Source organism: Mixophyes fleayi, chromosome 2 (genome assembly GCF_038048845.1).
Source record: "Mixophyes fleayi isolate aMixFle1 chromosome 2, aMixFle1.hap1, whole genome shotgun sequence".
NCBI lineage: Eukaryota > Metazoa > Chordata > Amphibia > Anura > Limnodynastidae > Mixophyes > Mixophyes fleayi.
Genome location: NC_134403.1, coordinates 185,169,654 through 185,187,586, shown reverse-complemented (window position 1 = coordinate 185,187,586; position 17,933 = coordinate 185,169,654). Strand labels below are relative to the sequence as shown.

Genomic DNA, 17,933 nt, shown 5'->3' with positions numbered 1-17,933 from the left:
TCTTTACCGCGCTTCCAGAACGCTACCAACCCGGCATGGCTCACCTTCCCTTCGGATTCTCCTTGTGTACCTTCATTGCCTGCACAGTTACCGACCCGGTTTGTCTGACTATTCTTCTCTCGTGCTTCGCTATCCGACTCGTGGAAGGACCGCGACCTGTGTGTCTCCTGCAGATGAGTCCATACCTCCTTGCGGGGGTCCCTGGTGAACACCAGAGGCATGTTAGACTCCGCAACTTCCATCGAGTGGTGCCAACGATAGCAGGTAGGCAACACTAAGTCGTGACAATACATAAAAAAAAAACCATATGTAATATCCATGTAAAAACACTGTAACCTGGATAAAAGACAGATGATATACAGTGATGATTATGCAGACTGTTTAGGAATTATATATTTACATGTGCTAGGTACCATTTTAGAACCAATACGTATTTCTGCTTGCTGCTCTTTCAGCATTAAAAGTTGGCTGCTAACTAAGGTTTTAAAGTACTCACTACTTTGCTTCTAGTCCTGATCACTTTAAAATTACTTGCAAATTAACATTGGCAAAAATAAAAATTATTATAATCTATGCTTACAGCACTGAAACATAGCAAACAAATGAAAGGGTTATAAACATCAGATTGGAATGAACTTTGGAGTGAGAGAACCAAGTCCCAGTGAGGTTCTTCATACCCTGGCTTCCAGAATCCAATCTCATCTTCCCATCATCTGGCTGAGTATTGGAAACTGCCAGCTGTTCAGGCTGTGGAGAAGAAGGGTATTCTGAAGCCAGCTTCCCTGAGATGGACTGTTCTTTTGCGGAGGTATTTAACTCCTATGGTATAGTACCTATTACAAGCCGCATCGGTGCCCAGAGTCACTGCAGCTCATTGTTTACTGACAGCTCGCGTCCTGGCAGTTGTCATGACGACCCAGACATCAATTTCTCCCTGTCCTGGCCGTCACCTAGGCAACAGCCGGGACGCTCTGAATCAGTGCCACGTCCTGGAACTAGGGGAAAACTAGGTGCGTGCACAATAATCAGTATTATCAGCCTGATGTGGCTAATCACTCCCCTGGCATTGCAGTTCCTGATTGATGCATTGGTGTATTTAAGGCAGTGAGGGTTTAGCCTCCTTGACGGTTATGGCGTTCTCTGTGCCTGCACATAATGATGACCAGTTCCCCTGTTCCTGTGTATCTTCTGCTACATTGTATTTGATTTCCTGTTGTGACCCTTTGGCTTGACTCTGGACTCCTATGTACCTCGCTCTCAGCCTGTTTTTGGATTACCCATGTATGCAACCTGCGCTGACCTTTTGCCTATCCCTTGGCTATCCAGCTCGCATTTGACCCACGACCTTTGGACTGACCCTGGTATCCGCCTCCTGTATTCCGGTTACTCTCTACCCGTTAGTTCTGATAATCTTCTACTACTATAGAGCGAAGTCCTTAGAGCATCTGAGTACCTCTCTAACATACCAGTTCTACAGGAAAGGTAGCTGCTATAGGTGAAGATTTCTACTAGTAATACCTAGGCTGCCTCTATTACAACTACTGGTTTTAATTCAGGGTTTAGTGATCAGACTGGTGTGGGGAATACCTTTGTTTTGGAGGGATTGCGGTCTTCCAAAAATGACATGCCCATATTGGTTGTTACGGATTCCCAGTGTGAAAACCATGGACAATAGTTTTGCTTGAAAACAGAGTGTCTTTATTATATACACAGGTACAAAATAGGTGCAGTTAACAGTGAAAATGCAGATGCAGGTGTTAGGATAACCAAGTTAGCTGGGAAGCTGGAGCAGTAAAGACTGATGCCCAAGTATAACAGATGAAGCAAGAGACAATGGATTACCAAGTACATATGGTGAAGTTCAGATTCAGGTTACCAGGTTTAGCTAGGAAATACAGGCACAAGGATACTGAATGATCTATGAGAGAATCAGACAGGAGGAAAGTCCAAAACAATGCCAGGTAGTAGACAGAAGCAAGGTCGAACATAGCCAGAGTCTAGCTCACTAGATACTGTGCAGGACATCGAACAAAGCAGGAATCAAAAGCCAGGGAAAAGTCAGTATCTAAACAGGAGTATCACAGAAATACCACCAGCAGCAAAGACAAATGAACGGGCACTAGTCTGTTGGAAAAGGCAGTCTAATAAAGGCCAGACACAGGTGATCGCAATCCTGATTAGATGACGAGGGGTTAACCCCTTGCAGGCAAGGAGAAACATGCCAGGTACAACAGCAGCACCTGTGTGTCTGTTAAAGCAGAGGTACTGCAGGCCTAATTCAGAATGAAGACAGATTCTTAACATTAAGTATATACAAAAGGGATTTTAGAAAGGTGGAACACCACCCTGAAAGTGAAGGTGTGTCCATACTTACAAGAAGTTGTATTAATAGGCAGAGCCTTTTTTGACCTCTGTGCAGTGAAGACATCAGATGTTTTGCCTGATGCCTCAGAGGTCCATAGAGAAACCTCTGAGATACCTCTCTTTACCACTTACTGTCCCAAGTGAAAGCTACTAAAATGATAGCGGAAGGATCATATGGACCACATCTTGCAAGAAAGTCTAGTGAAGGAGTGTGTTAAAGCACAACCTGATATGAGAATGTGAAGTTGTCTGATATTAATGAAAATGTATTAAACCTGTATTAAACCCTCTACACTCTCAGAGTGATGTGAAGGGAAGATCCTGCTTTGCATAAAGCATTTGAAAATGTGGATGTAGTGAATGGTCGTTCTCCTGTGTGGAAGAACCTAGTACCCTATGGAAAAGACAAAGATAAACAAACAAGTGATGACTTTTTGCAACTTGAAGTTCCCACTCCCTTCTTGAGAAAATAGGTGTTAAACTTGCGCATATCATTCACTGAGGTAGTCACTTGGAGAGAGAACAAGAGAGAGGCCTGTGTTTAAAGCTGGCTAGGCTGGATTTTTCTCTTTGTGTTCTATGAGGTGACAACCGCTAGGCACCAGACACTGAAACCTCTTATTCCCCTTCCAATACTTGGGATCCCTTTGTGAATATAGGGATAGACTTGATGGGTCCAACAGATTTAGACACCAGAAACCCAGTGGCCTTTCCACTACGAACTGTGAGGACTAGATAAGTGGCCAAAAAATGAATAGAAGTTTTTCCAGAGTGGGTCTGGAAAAAGGGTGGTAGTAAACAGAAGTTAAAGGTAAGCTGGGTCTGGGGATCATTGTACTGTCCATGAGCGAATGGTGTTGGTCCACAGTGCTTGTCCAAAAAACAGATAGTACTAGCTTTTGTGTTGACTTTCGCTAGGTGAACAGGGTTCCAGCATCGACGCCTACTGCGACAGATGGACAAGCTTCTTCACCACCACAGATCTACCCGAGATATTTGCAAAAACAATCCACTAGTGCTGAACACAGACAGCATAATATTAAAATAAAATATTCAGCCAATATAATGCAGTCAAAATATTTTCTGTAGATGGTTATGAGAGATGAAGAGCACAGATCTGAAGGTAAATCGTTTAGGTGTCTATACATAAATCTGCATGCTCTCCGGGACTTTCAGTCATTGGTAAAATCGCATCTGTAGTAATTTTCTGTAGTATGCACCCAGCTTTAGTACAAAAGAGCAGATGGTGGTGGGGGTTTGGAAGATCCATATTGCTGTGGGGTATATTTAGGCAAGTAGTCCAGCAATGGTGTGGTAAAGGTATATGTGTGCACTGATATAATTGTTTTACTGGGAGGAGAAAAATACATTTTAGAACTGTAAACTGCAATGGTAACAGTCATGAAGAATGTAAAATGTATTAGCCTTCATGATTACCCAAAAATTGCCAGTTTGCAATTTCAGGATTGTTTTTATCTCTCAAAGGCATTTGCTGATGATGAGCAGTTATAGTTAAACTACTGGAAGGCCTTATAGTAATAAAGTAAATACAATAAAAAATTGAATAAAACACTTAAAATTCCAGATGTGTTTATTGCCCAGGTTTTAGAAAGAAGAAAAAAATAACAGATTAGAGAATTACAGTAAATTTGCTCAGTAACATTCTACTGTGTACAACTGTTCACAAGGAGGTGCTTGCTTGAATTATGTACTTAAAATAATAAAAAGCTACAGGCTGATAACCAATGGGCGGTCACATCTCGATTCCTGAGACCTGCCCAAGCACGTTAGATAACATCACTCCATGTACAGCCTCTGCAATGTGGGCTTCTGCTAAAAGCCTACTGGATATCACGTCTTTTGTATTTCCCATTTTCTAGCTCTCATTATTATCAGCCTGTACACATGAATGACTGAGCGACGCTCTGCGACGCCCCCAGCGCCCTGACGTCACTGGCGCCGCCCTCTCCATTGCTCGCTTTCCCCTGGCGTCGCTCGTCTCTCAGTAACGAGCCGCGGTTCAATATGGCGGCCGAGGGTTTGATGGTGTAAACGGCGGCGGTCATATGTGTCCTATTTCCTCTCCCCCTTATCCACTCACCAAGGCAGGCAGCAGCCCTTGTACTCAGCCTCATCTACTGCCTGCATTCTCTTAGCCTTGTGCTTCTCTACCCCTCCACCGGCTGCTGCATGTCTGCAGCTGAAAGGGGGCGTTTTACTGATAATTTTCTTACCTGTCTCTGTAGCACCATCAAGTACCTGACCTACTTCAGGTCCAGAAAGAAATCTCTTCAGTACTGCAAGATTAAAGACCCCAAACTGGAGGAGATGGACGAGCAGAGCGTGGAGGTGAGAGGGGGGAGGAGAAGGGGCTTTGACAGGTGTCTTAAGATATCATGTATAAAAACTCACAAGCAACATAACAGCAATACTCTATCTTCATTGTCAGTTATGATTCTGAAATGTTGTCTATCCTGAATATGTCATCAGTATTATACAAGCAGGGTAAAGCATTGGTCGTAGAATTAATGACCATTTTTCAAAACTTGTAATAATTTGTGTTTTCTGAAAAACCACTAACCTTGTGAACACTTAAAGGAGCTGTCAGTGTTTGCTAATCCTCCGCATGAAGTTGTCCCCTGCCTTTACAGCGATTTTAGGATTAAAAAAAATAAATTCAAATAGTTCTGGAGCTGTATCCCAGGACAAAGATATCTGGTGTGGAATGTTAAAAGGTGATAATCCCCTATTAAGGATGTGTCCACCCATCAACTCTTCAATAGAGACATTTCACAAATTATGTGATCTATCGTATACTTACTATCCCAATCCCAGGCACAACTCCTACTGATTCATAGCTGAACCCTCCCACATCCTGATACTAATGATCAAAGTATTTCTTAAATCACCACTTCAATTGCGTAAAATGTCTAAAATCACATCTATTATACAGCTAAATAAGACATATAATAACAAAAATTGAGCAAGTGAATCAATAAGTTAAAACAGAGAAACACAGAAAAATAACTTTTTGTTAGGCACAGTGTGTCTATCTACCTGTAGCCAGGCTCCTAGGTAATAAATCCATAGGGTAGTGTAGATAAGATGTAAGCGAGAACTTAATCCACGGTGTGTTCGAATGTAAGCAGTTCTAATGTTGCTTTCTATGGTGAAATCCAATGGCATCGCCATGTAGTAATGTACTTTCACATTACTACATGGAAGTACTGGTGGAACGCACAAATAACTTCTAAGTTTGACTAACGGTAGATGTTGGTACACTTGTATGGATGCAGTGGGCCCAATGTGTTTTGTCGCTATGGAGTAATACTTACCTTCCCCAATTCCCTATATAAAAGAAAGCAATGTGTAACAATAATCGGCAAATGTAGCTTTTTAAAGTGGACAGCACAGTGACTCGCAATGTTTTTAGGTCTCTGGCACAGTCCTAGAAGATCCCTATAGTAAACAACAAGTATACTTGAGTTGTATGTGATTACAAAAGATACAATAAAGGGCTCAAAAAGGATACTAAACATGAGCCTTGTAATAACCCAATAGCCTCACAAAAAACAGAAAAATTGTTTAAATAAAATTGATGCTATAACAATAACCTCCCATGAACATGTGGATCTAAAAGTGATGTTTGGCATATGACACTATGGGGCATATTCAATTGTTGGCTTTACAGCCAAAAGTAATGCGCCCCGCGCACTATTACAGTCATTACGGTAATAATGCGCGTAAATACCGGTATTACGGTACTTTTCTCGCTGGATTTCAGCTCAGGGAGCTGCGAGCTGAAATCTGGCTTACTATTTATTACCGTAATACTGGTAATAGTTTTTCCACAGCGGAAACCGCGGACAATTGAATATGCCCCTATAAATTATTTATAACATATACTAAAACAAAAGCTTACTGCTAGCATGGGAATGTTATGGTGAAGAAATAAAAGTGCCATATAATAAGTGTTATCCCCATCATAAACAATTGTTCCTCCATGCTGGCAATCAAATATTATTGTCCCTTAATGTAATGGGAAATTTGCCTCCATAAGCTAATTATAAATTATTATTGTCCCCATAATTATTCAAGTATGCAGTGATTACTACTATTTTGAAAAAAGAAAAATTCGGACCCAAACTCTCAAATTACCATCCCATCTCTCAGCTCCCATGCCTCTTCAAGCATTTCTAGAGAATTGCCTATACTTGCCTCACATATTTTCATGACCTATTGGACCCTCTTCAGTCAGACTTTTGTTCCCAACACTCCAGAGACTGCACTGAAAAAGGTTGTCAGTGATTTGATCACTGCTAAATAAAAAGGCCATTACTCTCTTCTAATTCTCCTGGATCTCTCAGTTGCATTTGACACTTTTGACCACTCTCTTCTCATACAAATGCTGTAATCCCTAGGTCTTCAGGACACTGTTCTATCCTGATTCTCATTATGCCTATCTAATCGCTTTTTTGGTGTTAGGTTCTCTGGATCCACAGTCTCTCCGCTACATTTATCAGTTGGAGAACCGCAAAGCTCAGTCCTAGGTCCTCTGCTATTCGCTATCTCTACCACTACGAAAACTAATAAACTCCTATTAACAAACAAGGCCATCGATATAACTGCAACATACATCTCTTCACTTGTCTCAAAATATCACCCAACTCGACACCTGCACAAGATCTTCCTCTCTCTTATCCACACTCATTACATGCTACCATTCCTGGTTACAGGACCTTTTTTTCGGGCTGCACCCACTTTGTTGGATTCCTTCTCTTGCACAATAAGACTTTCCTCTTGTCTTCAAACCTTCCAGCGGTTTCTGAAAACCCTTCTCTTCAGGCAAGCTGATACAATTCTCCAACCACCCTCTTAACCTCTCTAGTGTACCCTATTACCACCCTTTACACACTTCATACAAGACAACAAACCTCTGACCAACATTGTGGTGTGACTGGATAATATAGCCCAGTAAGCACTTTTTACCTTTGCAATCTGGCTGGACTAATATGCAATATGTAGCACTTAACCGCATCTATCAAACTCCCATTGTTAATAGATTGTAAGCTTGTGGGCAGGGCCCTTCTCTCTGTGTGTCTGTATGTATTACCCAGTATTGTTTGAATACTGCGTTCCCAAATGTAAAGCACTACAGAATATGCTGGCGGTATATAAATAAATGATGATGATCATTAATGATTGCCACAACAATTCATAAGTCATTGGTGCCTCATTTTATGTTCTGACAAGATAACTCAAACAGATTCAATTGAAAATATATTGGAAATGGTAGTCTCTGAGCTATCAACATACTTGGACGGCTTAGTTAAATAATTATCCCCAGATACTTCAGTGAATACGTTGTGGCCCTAATCTACAATGGACCAGCCTCCATATAACTTCTACTTCCTCAAAATAAAAGCAAAAATAATGACTACCTCTTGATATGTCCCTGCAATTCCATGTTCAGGAGCTAACCTCCAGCTGTTTCAGGACTTGGCACCCATCAACATTACAAAACAATTTGGAACTAGGACATCCACTCTAAATGGGCATTGCCCTCCCACTTGATTGTGTTGCATGAGTGTGTGACCCGCACCATAAGAAATCCTTAGCATGGAGCTGAACTTCTCCAAAAACTGGACCTCATTAGAAATCCCATGTCAACTTTTGTCTTCTGTAGTGAAAAAAGAAGTGTTCCTTTCCAGAGTGTTCTCAAACATGAATCTACATATCTAAGGAGCACAGATCCATGTTTAATCACCCACTCAGAATCTTCTGTACCTAATAATATTTAAATTTGTGAATTAGAAAGTGATCAATTAATCTTTGCTAGGCATCTATTATGCATAAAGCTGTTCCTCAGGTTTTTGAGCCACACAGCTATATTATTGCCTTACCATGATTAGCTTAAAGAGCCCAGTTATATATTATCAGTTAAGCCTCTTGAAGTTTTGCTACCTAAATAGGATTTTTACTGTTCAAACTTCACATTGCCTAGTTTAACTATTATTGTTATGTTTGATGTTATCTATTCAGTTGTTAAACAGGTGTGCACTTCTCACACCCTTTTTCTTCGTTTGGCTTCGTTTCTACGTTTCTGTACATACTGCAGTGTTTTCTGCCAATCGCCCGATAAATGACCGTTTACCCTGATATTAGTGTGTACACTTAGATGATAAACGATTGTTATTCCAGAGCACAGACTATCGTTAGCTTTGCTCTAGTTCAGCTATGGAATGGCATCCTTTCAATCCTGTAGTGTGTATGCACTCATGATCGGGATCTCCATAGGGTTTACAGAGTCATGATCTTTTCAGCCGACAGTAATGATAGTTGAAGAGCACATATCGGAGGATAATTCTTTTAAAACTTGTATAGTGTGTACACATGAATCGGCATGCTGATCGTGACTTTTTTTTTTTTTTTTTTTTCAGTCGTTGGTAAAATCGTTGTAGATAACACATTGGTTGGAAAATTATGTAGTGCGTACTCAGCCTAACACATAGATATGGATATGACACTCGCTCTCGAGTGTCATTTTTTTGTTCCCCCTCATTCATACTGAAATCCTCCTAACGGACTTTCTCACCATGAACATAAAAATCTTTTAATTGTACGTAATCAGCCCCAATTCTCTAAATGGATGCAATGTAGCCCTACAACACTTCAATGACAAAATACTGATATGGTATTGCTTCAAGAAACACACCTTAAAAATCCACACCCTTTTGTGGTTTATAAATCCCTCAAGCAACACAACCATGTTACTGCATAAGTCCCATTTATATAATGATTAGGCATTCCACATCACTTATCATATATTGGTGGCATATACTGAGGCAAGAATTCTTTCAGCAAATGTACCAGATTTCCTGGAGGCAAATTATAGTGGGTGGAGATTTTAACGTTGTATCAGTCCCTGATTTCCGATCCTAATGCCTCAGCCATAATGAAGTGTCGTGAGTTCATTCATTTTTCCTCCCCACACAATGTATACTCTCGTATAAATTTTTAACTTATTAATCACATCCACTCGAAAGGTATTGAATATTGAGAACGTGTCCTGGTCTGATCACTGAACTTCAATATTGCAATCCCACACATTGTGCTAGCACCTCAAATTAACGCATTCGAGATTATGCAAGCAATACACACATAACAGCTCTGGAGGAACCTTGCAATCGATTCTTTGGGAGGTCCATAAGGCTACAATACAAGGTATCTTTACAAGCTTGGCCACTTGGAGAAGGCAACAAAGAGGTACAAATCTTCATCCTGACTGCTAAACATCACTGCTACCCGAAGTGTAACACATACCTTTAGATCCTTACTCTTAAGGGTTAGCTTCACCAAATATCCAGTAACACTTCAATATGGAGAGATTTAAAGGGATCTTAAGAGCACTGCAACAGTCTAGATTGCTCCACAGCCTCCTATTATAAATAAATTATTGTCCCACACTTGCATACTGGTCCTGTTGTTTGATAAGGCTTAAAATTTGGTGAGGCCACTACCTGGGTAAATTGTAATAATTTCTCAACAGGGTGAAGACTGCTTTCTGCAGCTATAGACTCATTTTGCTGCTTAACGTCTGTCTAAAGTTATTTGCAACAATCCTGTTAACTAGGCTCGACTCAGTCATTTTTTTTTTTCTTTGAAAGAGGCTACCCTGGGAGCGGGACATGTATGTGACTGACTTTGGCCAAGAGGTGATGCTCTGCCAGAGATGTGCTGTGGAACCTATCTCACTGGATTTATTTGAACTGATTTCCTCACTTGTTGGACCTGCTATCGTTAAGGGCCCGTGCTGTATTTAATCTGGTTCTGCAGAATAAATCATCCTTCTATTTTTCCTCTAATACCGTGTCCTGAGTGATTTGGGAAACACGTATCTTCACATTTGGTGGCAAGCGGTTGGATCGCGCAGTGACGAGCACGGAATTGGAAAGGCACGGCAGAATGGAGGCAGCAGCACAAACATACGGAAACACCAAGAAGGGAATCCTGCAGGTACTTTGTCAGGCAAGAAAAATTGAGATCAATTCAATGGATACCAGGGGGTCACTAATCGAAAAATTGGCTCAGTGGGATGTGGAAAACCCTGGTGAGGAGGACGACGCGGTTCAGGACTCACCAGGGGAATCCAGTAATGGACCCGGGGGGGTGACAACCCAGGCAGCTGCAATAACTGTCGCCAACACGAAACAGCTGCAGATTTGGTTGGATATTCTTGGACCAGGAGCTGCTGCACATGAGAGGGCAGCAGTATTGGGAGCAGCGCTGGGTAGACCAGTCATGGTATCTGCAATGGCATCGGTGTCAGTATTTGTAAGAAAGACAGATGCTGCGATTGCGATATGACGATGTACCAAGCTTTGTGGAATCAGCCACGGACATTGACACTCGCCTTCAGTTATTGAGTCCATGATGGCAATGCATGATATACCTGTGACGGAGTGGTCAAAATATTTGGTACTTCGTTTGATGGGCTGAGCGCGGAGGCATATCATGCCCTGAGCTCAGAGCAAGCGAGAGACTACCAGGAGATTAGGAAAGTATTGTTGGCTCGATATGCGATCACCCCTGAATCCTACCGCACTAAATTAAGAAATATGGCAAGAAGCAGTGACTCTTCTTATACGGAATTTAGCAGTTTATTGCAAAGAAACTGTAATCAGTGGCTAAAAGGGAAGCAAGCAACAACTGTAACAGACATTAAAAACATCTTTATATTGGAGCAGCTAATGAATAAAATGGCTCCAGAAATTAAAGAGTGGGTGGTGGACAGAAATCCCACTACCCCAGAGAAAGCAGCAGCATTAGCCGATGAATTCCTGGCTAGTGAAGGTGAATGAACGACTATTCGAAGGACCCCACTAGAGCGAGATACACAACCGGCTACATCACACCCCATGTTGCCATGTACCCCAGCTGCTGACTGTAGTGCGCCCAGACCTCGTGGTCCAGCAGTATCTGACCTAGGAGTTGCTACATTTGCCAACAACCGGGACACGCACAAAGAAATTGCCCACGGGGAGGAAGACCATTCTCTGGATTGAGACCAGCTGTGCCCCGAGTTTGTGTGCCAATGAACATCAATTGAGGGTGGGGAGGGGTACTACAATCCTGATGTGCCAGAGGAGGAGGAAGTAGTCTATCAGGTGGAGGTGGTAGCAGCAATCGGGAAGGCTACCCCTGCAAATGTGAAAGGACACCTGTAGCCTGTAAAAGTGACTCCGGGACTTGGGGGCTTCTATTTCTTTGATATAGCCCAGTTTACTCCCACCTAATCAATGGCTAAAGAATCGGAAAATTTAAATTTCGATGGCGGGAGGCCAGATTACAGGTATCCCCATGGCCAGGGTGAATTTGGATTGGGGCCAGGGTTCGGAGGAGGTGAATGTGGGACTTTTGGATGGGTTACCTACCCACGTTATTCTGGGGGATGGATTGGCCAGTTACTTTGTGGGAGCTCTCACACGGAGTCGAGCACAGGCTTTGGAGACGGCTCCCGAGGACCCACCCATAACGGCACCATAAGTCCCTGTTGGATTAACTGCCACACCACCTGAACCGCTGTCGATGAGTAATGCTGTACCAGACTTACCTGACATTGACATGAATCTGGGGGAGGTAGATAGGACTGCATTTAGGGAAGTTCAACGGACTAACCCATCTGGTCTCCTCAGTGCGGCCGAAAGGACAGATTGGGTACCTCAGAAGGATAGGATCATGTGGGAAGACGGGAGGTTGTACCGGGTGCCCGTCAACGCTGATTCTCTAGAGTCAGGAGTGGATAGGAAACAGCTAATTGTTACCCAGCAGTACTGTCGCAGGTTACTAGTACTAGCCCATGACATCCCCCTAGCTGGCCCCTTAGGGGTTTGTAAAATCCATGCACGGTTGCTACGACATTTCTTCTGGCCTGGAGTAAACCAGGAGGTCAAACACTATAGGTCCTCATGCGATGTATACCCACATTTCTTGTCCCCCTACAGTCCATGCCCATCATAGGTGAGCCATTTAGGAGGGTAGCCATGGACATTGTGGGACCTTTTAAGAAACCAAGACGAACAGAGAAGTACATCCTGACCGTAGTCGACTACGCGACTAGATATCCCGAGGCAGTGGTACTAGCATCCATAGATGCTGAACATATTGCCCAGGCTCTCATGGATATCTTTAGCCATGTAGGATTCCCTCAAGAAGTAGTCACAGACCAGGGCACACAATTTAAAGGGGACTTGCTGCAGTCAGTATAGGACAAATCTGGGGTCCATCCCTTCTGCACAACCCTCTACCATCCCCAGACTAACAGTCTTTGCGAGAGATTTAACGAGACCCTTAAGCAGTTGCTGCGGGTATATGCACAGTCGGAGGGGGGAGACTAGGAGAAGTCATTGCAGCAGCTATTATTCGCGTACTGAGAAATGCCGCAGGATTCTTCCAGGTTCTCTCTACCTAGTCCGAGAAAGCTGGGAAGGGTCATTCCAGGAACCTGAGGTTCCAGTCTTGGAATATGTGGTACAAATGGGGGATAGACTGTAGAGGTTGCTGCAGCTTGCTCATGACCATACTTTGGGGGCGCAGGAACCGCAGCGCCATTATTACAACCAGGGGCCTTGAAAAAGGGAATTAGAAGTTGGACAGAAAGTGATGGTGCTAGTACCTGCCAGAAAGAACAAGTTACAGACGACCTGGGCAGGGCCCTATACTATAGTGGACAGATGGAGCGGGGTAGATTACGTAATTGCACTAGATCGAACCGGGAAGCGGGTGGGGACCTATCACATTAATAGGTTAAAGGAGTACGTTACCAGGGAAATAGGGGACGTGGCAATCTGCTGCCTACCTATGGATGATTCAGAGACTGACCCCATACCCGACATTCTCACAGCAACCAAAAAGGACCTAGGGATGGATAGGCCAGTAGTTAACAGGTGCCCAGACTGAACAGATGAAGGGAGTATTGGAGGTAGAACGTCCTCAGTTCACCAGCAGACCTGGGCGCACTCATGTAGTGACCCGTCATGTAAACTCCGGGGAGGCTCGGCCTATTTGGCAACCCGCGTATCGAGTGAGTCCCGAGATGCTTGACATGATCAAAAAAGTGGTAGATGAAATGCTGACACTGGGGGGGTCATTATATCATTATACCATCCAATAATCCCTGGGCGGCCAGTGTGGTGTTCGTGCCCAAGAAAGACCGGAGTACACGCTTCTGCGTAGATTATAGGAAACTGAACGAAGTGACGGTGACAGACGCGTATACCATGCCCCGGGTAGATGAGCTGTTAGATGGGCTGGGGGCAGCTCGCTATGTGTGCACGCTGGACCTTAGTTAGGGGTATTGGCAGATGCCACCAGGAAGGCCCAGGAGCGGTCTGCATTCACCATTCTGTTTGGACTGTTTGAGTTTACTGCCATGCCCGTGGAAATGAAGAATGCCTCGACCACCTTTCAGCATACAGTTGACCATTTACTGACAGGGTTTGAGGAGTTTGCCCAGGCATACCTGTACGATATAGCTTTTTTTAGTGCGACCTGGGAGGACACCTGCAACATGTTGCTCAAGTATTAGCCTGGATTAGCCAGGCAGGGCTAACGATCAAATAAATGTCAGATGGGGATGGCGGAGGTGTTGTACCTCGGGCACAGGGTTGGTGGAGGAAATATTCGACCGGAGCCATCCTGAAATGGCCTCACCCCACCAACTAAAAAGAGGTACGCGCCTTCCTTGGGACGGCGGGGTACTATCGCAAGTTTATGCCGCAGTACAGCACCATTGCCAAGCCGCTGACTGATTTGATGATATGACTCGCTGGGCTATCTGTCAGAGTTGGCTGGATAGATAGATAGGTAGGTAGTTAGGTATGTAGTTAGCCACATTGAGTTTTTAGATAGGTAGATAGTTCTTAGCTAGATTAAATAGATTAGTTTAGGTAGATTAGATAGCCAGATAATTAGCTAGATAAATTAGATTGGTATTGGATAGGGTGAGTTAGGTCTGTTCTGTCAGAAGCTGCCCTGAATCATGCTGTCATTTCTTATGTAATGCCTCACCTGGCCAACCTGTTTCTCTTACTTCACCCACCTGGTTTCTCATTATCACTTGCAGCTTATTGGTTCTGCTCTCCTTAAATAGCCGGCTAATCCTCTGCGGGATCGCCGGTAACACGTTTACCATAGTGTTCTGCTCCCTTGTGTTTTCCCTGTTACCTGTTCCTGTTGTTTCCTGCCGGCTTAGTGTATTCCCGTGCACCTGACCGTTTCCGTTCCTGTCTACTCTTCATTGGATTTCCCTGTGTACCAACTCGGCTCTGCTTTGACTTTTCTCCTGTGTACCAGACCTGATTCTGTTCCTGACTATTCTTTTATCTACTCACCAGTTCCAGTCAACTATCTCCTGGACCCTGCTAAAGTCGTGCTACCAGGCATAGCTCCGGCATGATCTGCAGCTCCTCTGCTCATCCTATCTTATACGGAGACACAGCCCCGGCAGCATTTCTGCGCTCAGATTTCTACAATCTTCCTCTGACTCCGGACTCAACCTTGCCATATGTACTTTTGACTGTTTACATATTTCACTGTGTGCCTGTAATTGTAGTTACCCCTGGAAACCGCCTAAGAACTGTTTCCTCTAAATCTCCGGACTCTCACCGGTACCCATGGCAACTGCCTACGTTCAGTTTCATAATCTTTACCTATCACTGCAAGTTCCGTTCCTTTCCGGACAAGCACCGGTACAGAAGTTGCTGTGTTGCAGGGGACTTCTCTATCAGCTGTTCCTATATTTTTTCCAGTGGCCACGAGTGATAAATCCGTCTTGACACCATCCACTCGGTGTCTCAATTGACTCACTCCTGCACTTCCTACTCTACGGCCTCGCTATTCCTGGGTTCTCCCCAGCCAGTGCACATCTCGCGACCCTCTGTCTGCAGCCAAGTCTGTCCCCACCACTAGCGGCAACAGTGAACACCAGACTTTCGGAGCAGACTCCGGGTTTTGCTGTACTGGCTGGAGGGGTTCCTAACAGATGACCAAAAAGTACTCTGAAAAATTGACTGGACTCCTGATTGTGAGCAAGCCTTTTCCCAGTTTAAGGATATTTTGTCCCAGTCCCCAGTATTAGCAGCCCCTGACCTCCGACGGCGGTTCATTGTGCAAACAGATGCCTTGGGCTGTGGAATAGGACCTATCTTGAGTCAAGTAGGGGAGGATGTTGTGAACACCCAGTGGCCTATCTCTCCTGGAAACTTGTTGATCTTGATGATAGCATAAGCCACTATTGAAAAGGAGTGCCTGGTCATAGTTTGGGTTCTCAAAAAGTTGCAGTCATACTTATATGGGTGCAAATTTTCGGTGGTCACAGATCATAACCCCCTTGGCTACAACGCACCGCAGGGTACAATGGGCGGTTGCTAAGATGGAGCTTGGCCTTACAACTGTATAACTTTTCCATATCAAAAAGGGTAAAGATCACGGAAACGTGGATAGCCTGTCCCGTCAACAGGAACCCGAATGCAAGCATCATCACACCCCTGGAACTATCCAGTCAGTCTCACACCACGGGGAAAATTGACTAAAAAGTGGGGGGAGGAATGTAAAGCAACGGGTATGGTGTTACAACCCCTTAATCTAATCCATACTGCACGTTTTAGCCATGTTGTTATCAGGAAGTATCAGTGATGGAACTATAACATCTCCTTGGAAAAGTACTTCAGGGGTTAAATTTCATATCCACAGGGAACACTCAGGAGTTGAGTGAATTAAGCTACCATTGTTATCTCTGTTTGCCCCCTATTGTCCACTAGTGAGCTCTACAGACAGCCAGGAGCCAGACCCAGCAGGGGTCACCTGATGGAAGACACCTGGGGAGGTAGGGGAGTGGGCTGGATAGTGTGAGAAGCCCACCAATCGAGACCTTTTGCAACTCCCCTGGGCAGGCAGTTCCCAAGGTGGTGATAAAAGCGGCTACCTTGGGAGCTGCACATGTATGTGACTGGCTTTGACCAAGAGGTGATGCTCTGCCAGAGATGTGCTTTGGATCCTATCTCACTGGAGTTATTTGAACTGATTTCCTCACTTGTTGGACCTGCTATCGTTAAGGGCTCTTTTTAATCCGTGCTGTATTTAATCATGTTTTGCAGAATAAATCATCGTTCTATTTTTCCTCTGATACTGTGTCTGAGTGATTTGGGGACCACGTATCTTCACAGCATGTTTACTTTAGAAAAGAGGCGTCTAAGGGGAGATGTGATAACTATATACAAATATATTAAGAGAACTTTCATGGAAACTTTTTTTCCTCAAGGACTATACACAGGACATGCAGTCACCCCCTAAGGTTAGAGGAGAGGAAATTTCACAACTAGCAAAGGAAGGGGTTCTTTACAGTAAAGGCAGTCAAGATATGGAATTCCCTGCCAGGGAAGGTTGTGATGACAGATTCAATAGATATGTTTAAGAAAGGGTTAGACAGACATATTTTTAGCGGAAAAGTGTATCCAGGTTTACATCCGTTAATTAAAATTAAGGATAGTAGTGGATATAGGGAAAAAAAATAGGACTGCAATATTGGGTCTGGAGGGATTTTTGCTTATTCTGCATCAATTTCAAATATAAGTGAGGATCGCAGGAGATTCAAAATAGGTTGAACTTGATGGATGGTGTCTTTGTTGATGAGGTTGAGAAAAAAAAAAAAATGTTACTATGTTACTTTATTTCAGGTGACCTGAAGGAAAATTCCTTTCCTCCTCAGTAGTTTCCATTATAGTGCCGTTAATACTGTATTTCATCATCGCCATTTATTTTTATAGCGCCACTAATTCTGCATCGCTGTACAGAGAACTCACTCGCATCAGTCCCTGTCCCAGTGGGGCTTGGTATAAATTCCCTCACACACATACACAGACGCACAGACTAGGGTCAATTTTGTTAGCAGCCAATTAACCTATCAGTATGTTTTTGGAGTGTGGGAGGAAAGCAGAGCACCCGGAGGAAACCCACGCAAACACAGGGAGAACATACAAACTCCTCACAGATAAGGCCATGGTCGGAAATTGAACTCATGATCCCAGTGCTGAGAGGGAGAAGTGCTAACCACTTAGCCACCGTGCTGCAGGTTTTTAAGACCCAAGTGCATGATTTGCATTTTTTTGGGCAATAAAATGTAGTTGCCACACTTGACCCTACCTCTAGTCTACCTAGATCAGTGTTGGCTAACCTGTGGCACCCCAGGTGTTGTGGAACTTAAAGTCCCAGCATACCCTTCCAGCAATAAGCTGCTATATATTGGCAAAGCATGCTGGGGCTTGTAGTTTCACAACACCTGGAGTGTCACAGGTTAGCCAACACTGACCTAGATCATCGATCATCTGTTTTACCCCTCCTAGTGTGTGTACCCTGTTGTATATCTTTGTCTTCTGCAAAAATGCATACATTCCCTTCAATACCATTTGCAGTGTCGCCAATAAAGATATTAAAAGCACTGGTCCAAGTACAGATCTCTGGGGTACTCGTAACGATTCCCCCCTGTGAATGCTCTCCATTTACTACAATTC

At 43.8% G+C, this 17,933-nt stretch overlaps 1 protein-coding gene across 2 annotated transcripts in view; it reads left to right on the top strand.

Moving 5' to 3' along the window:
* Positions 1-4,335: 4,335 nt before the first annotated feature.
* TRIM37 (tripartite motif containing 37) overlaps positions 4,336-17,933 on the top strand; it is a 151,485-nt gene continuing 137,887 nt past the window's right edge. For both annotated transcript variants that reach the window (XM_075195073.1, XM_075195072.1), the window contains exon 1: positions 4,336-4,713. In XM_075195073.1, the coding sequence (XP_075051174.1) occupies positions 4,555-4,713 (159 nt within the window). In that variant the 5' untranslated portion in view covers positions 4,336-4,554. The remainder of the gene's footprint in view (positions 4,714-17,933) is intronic.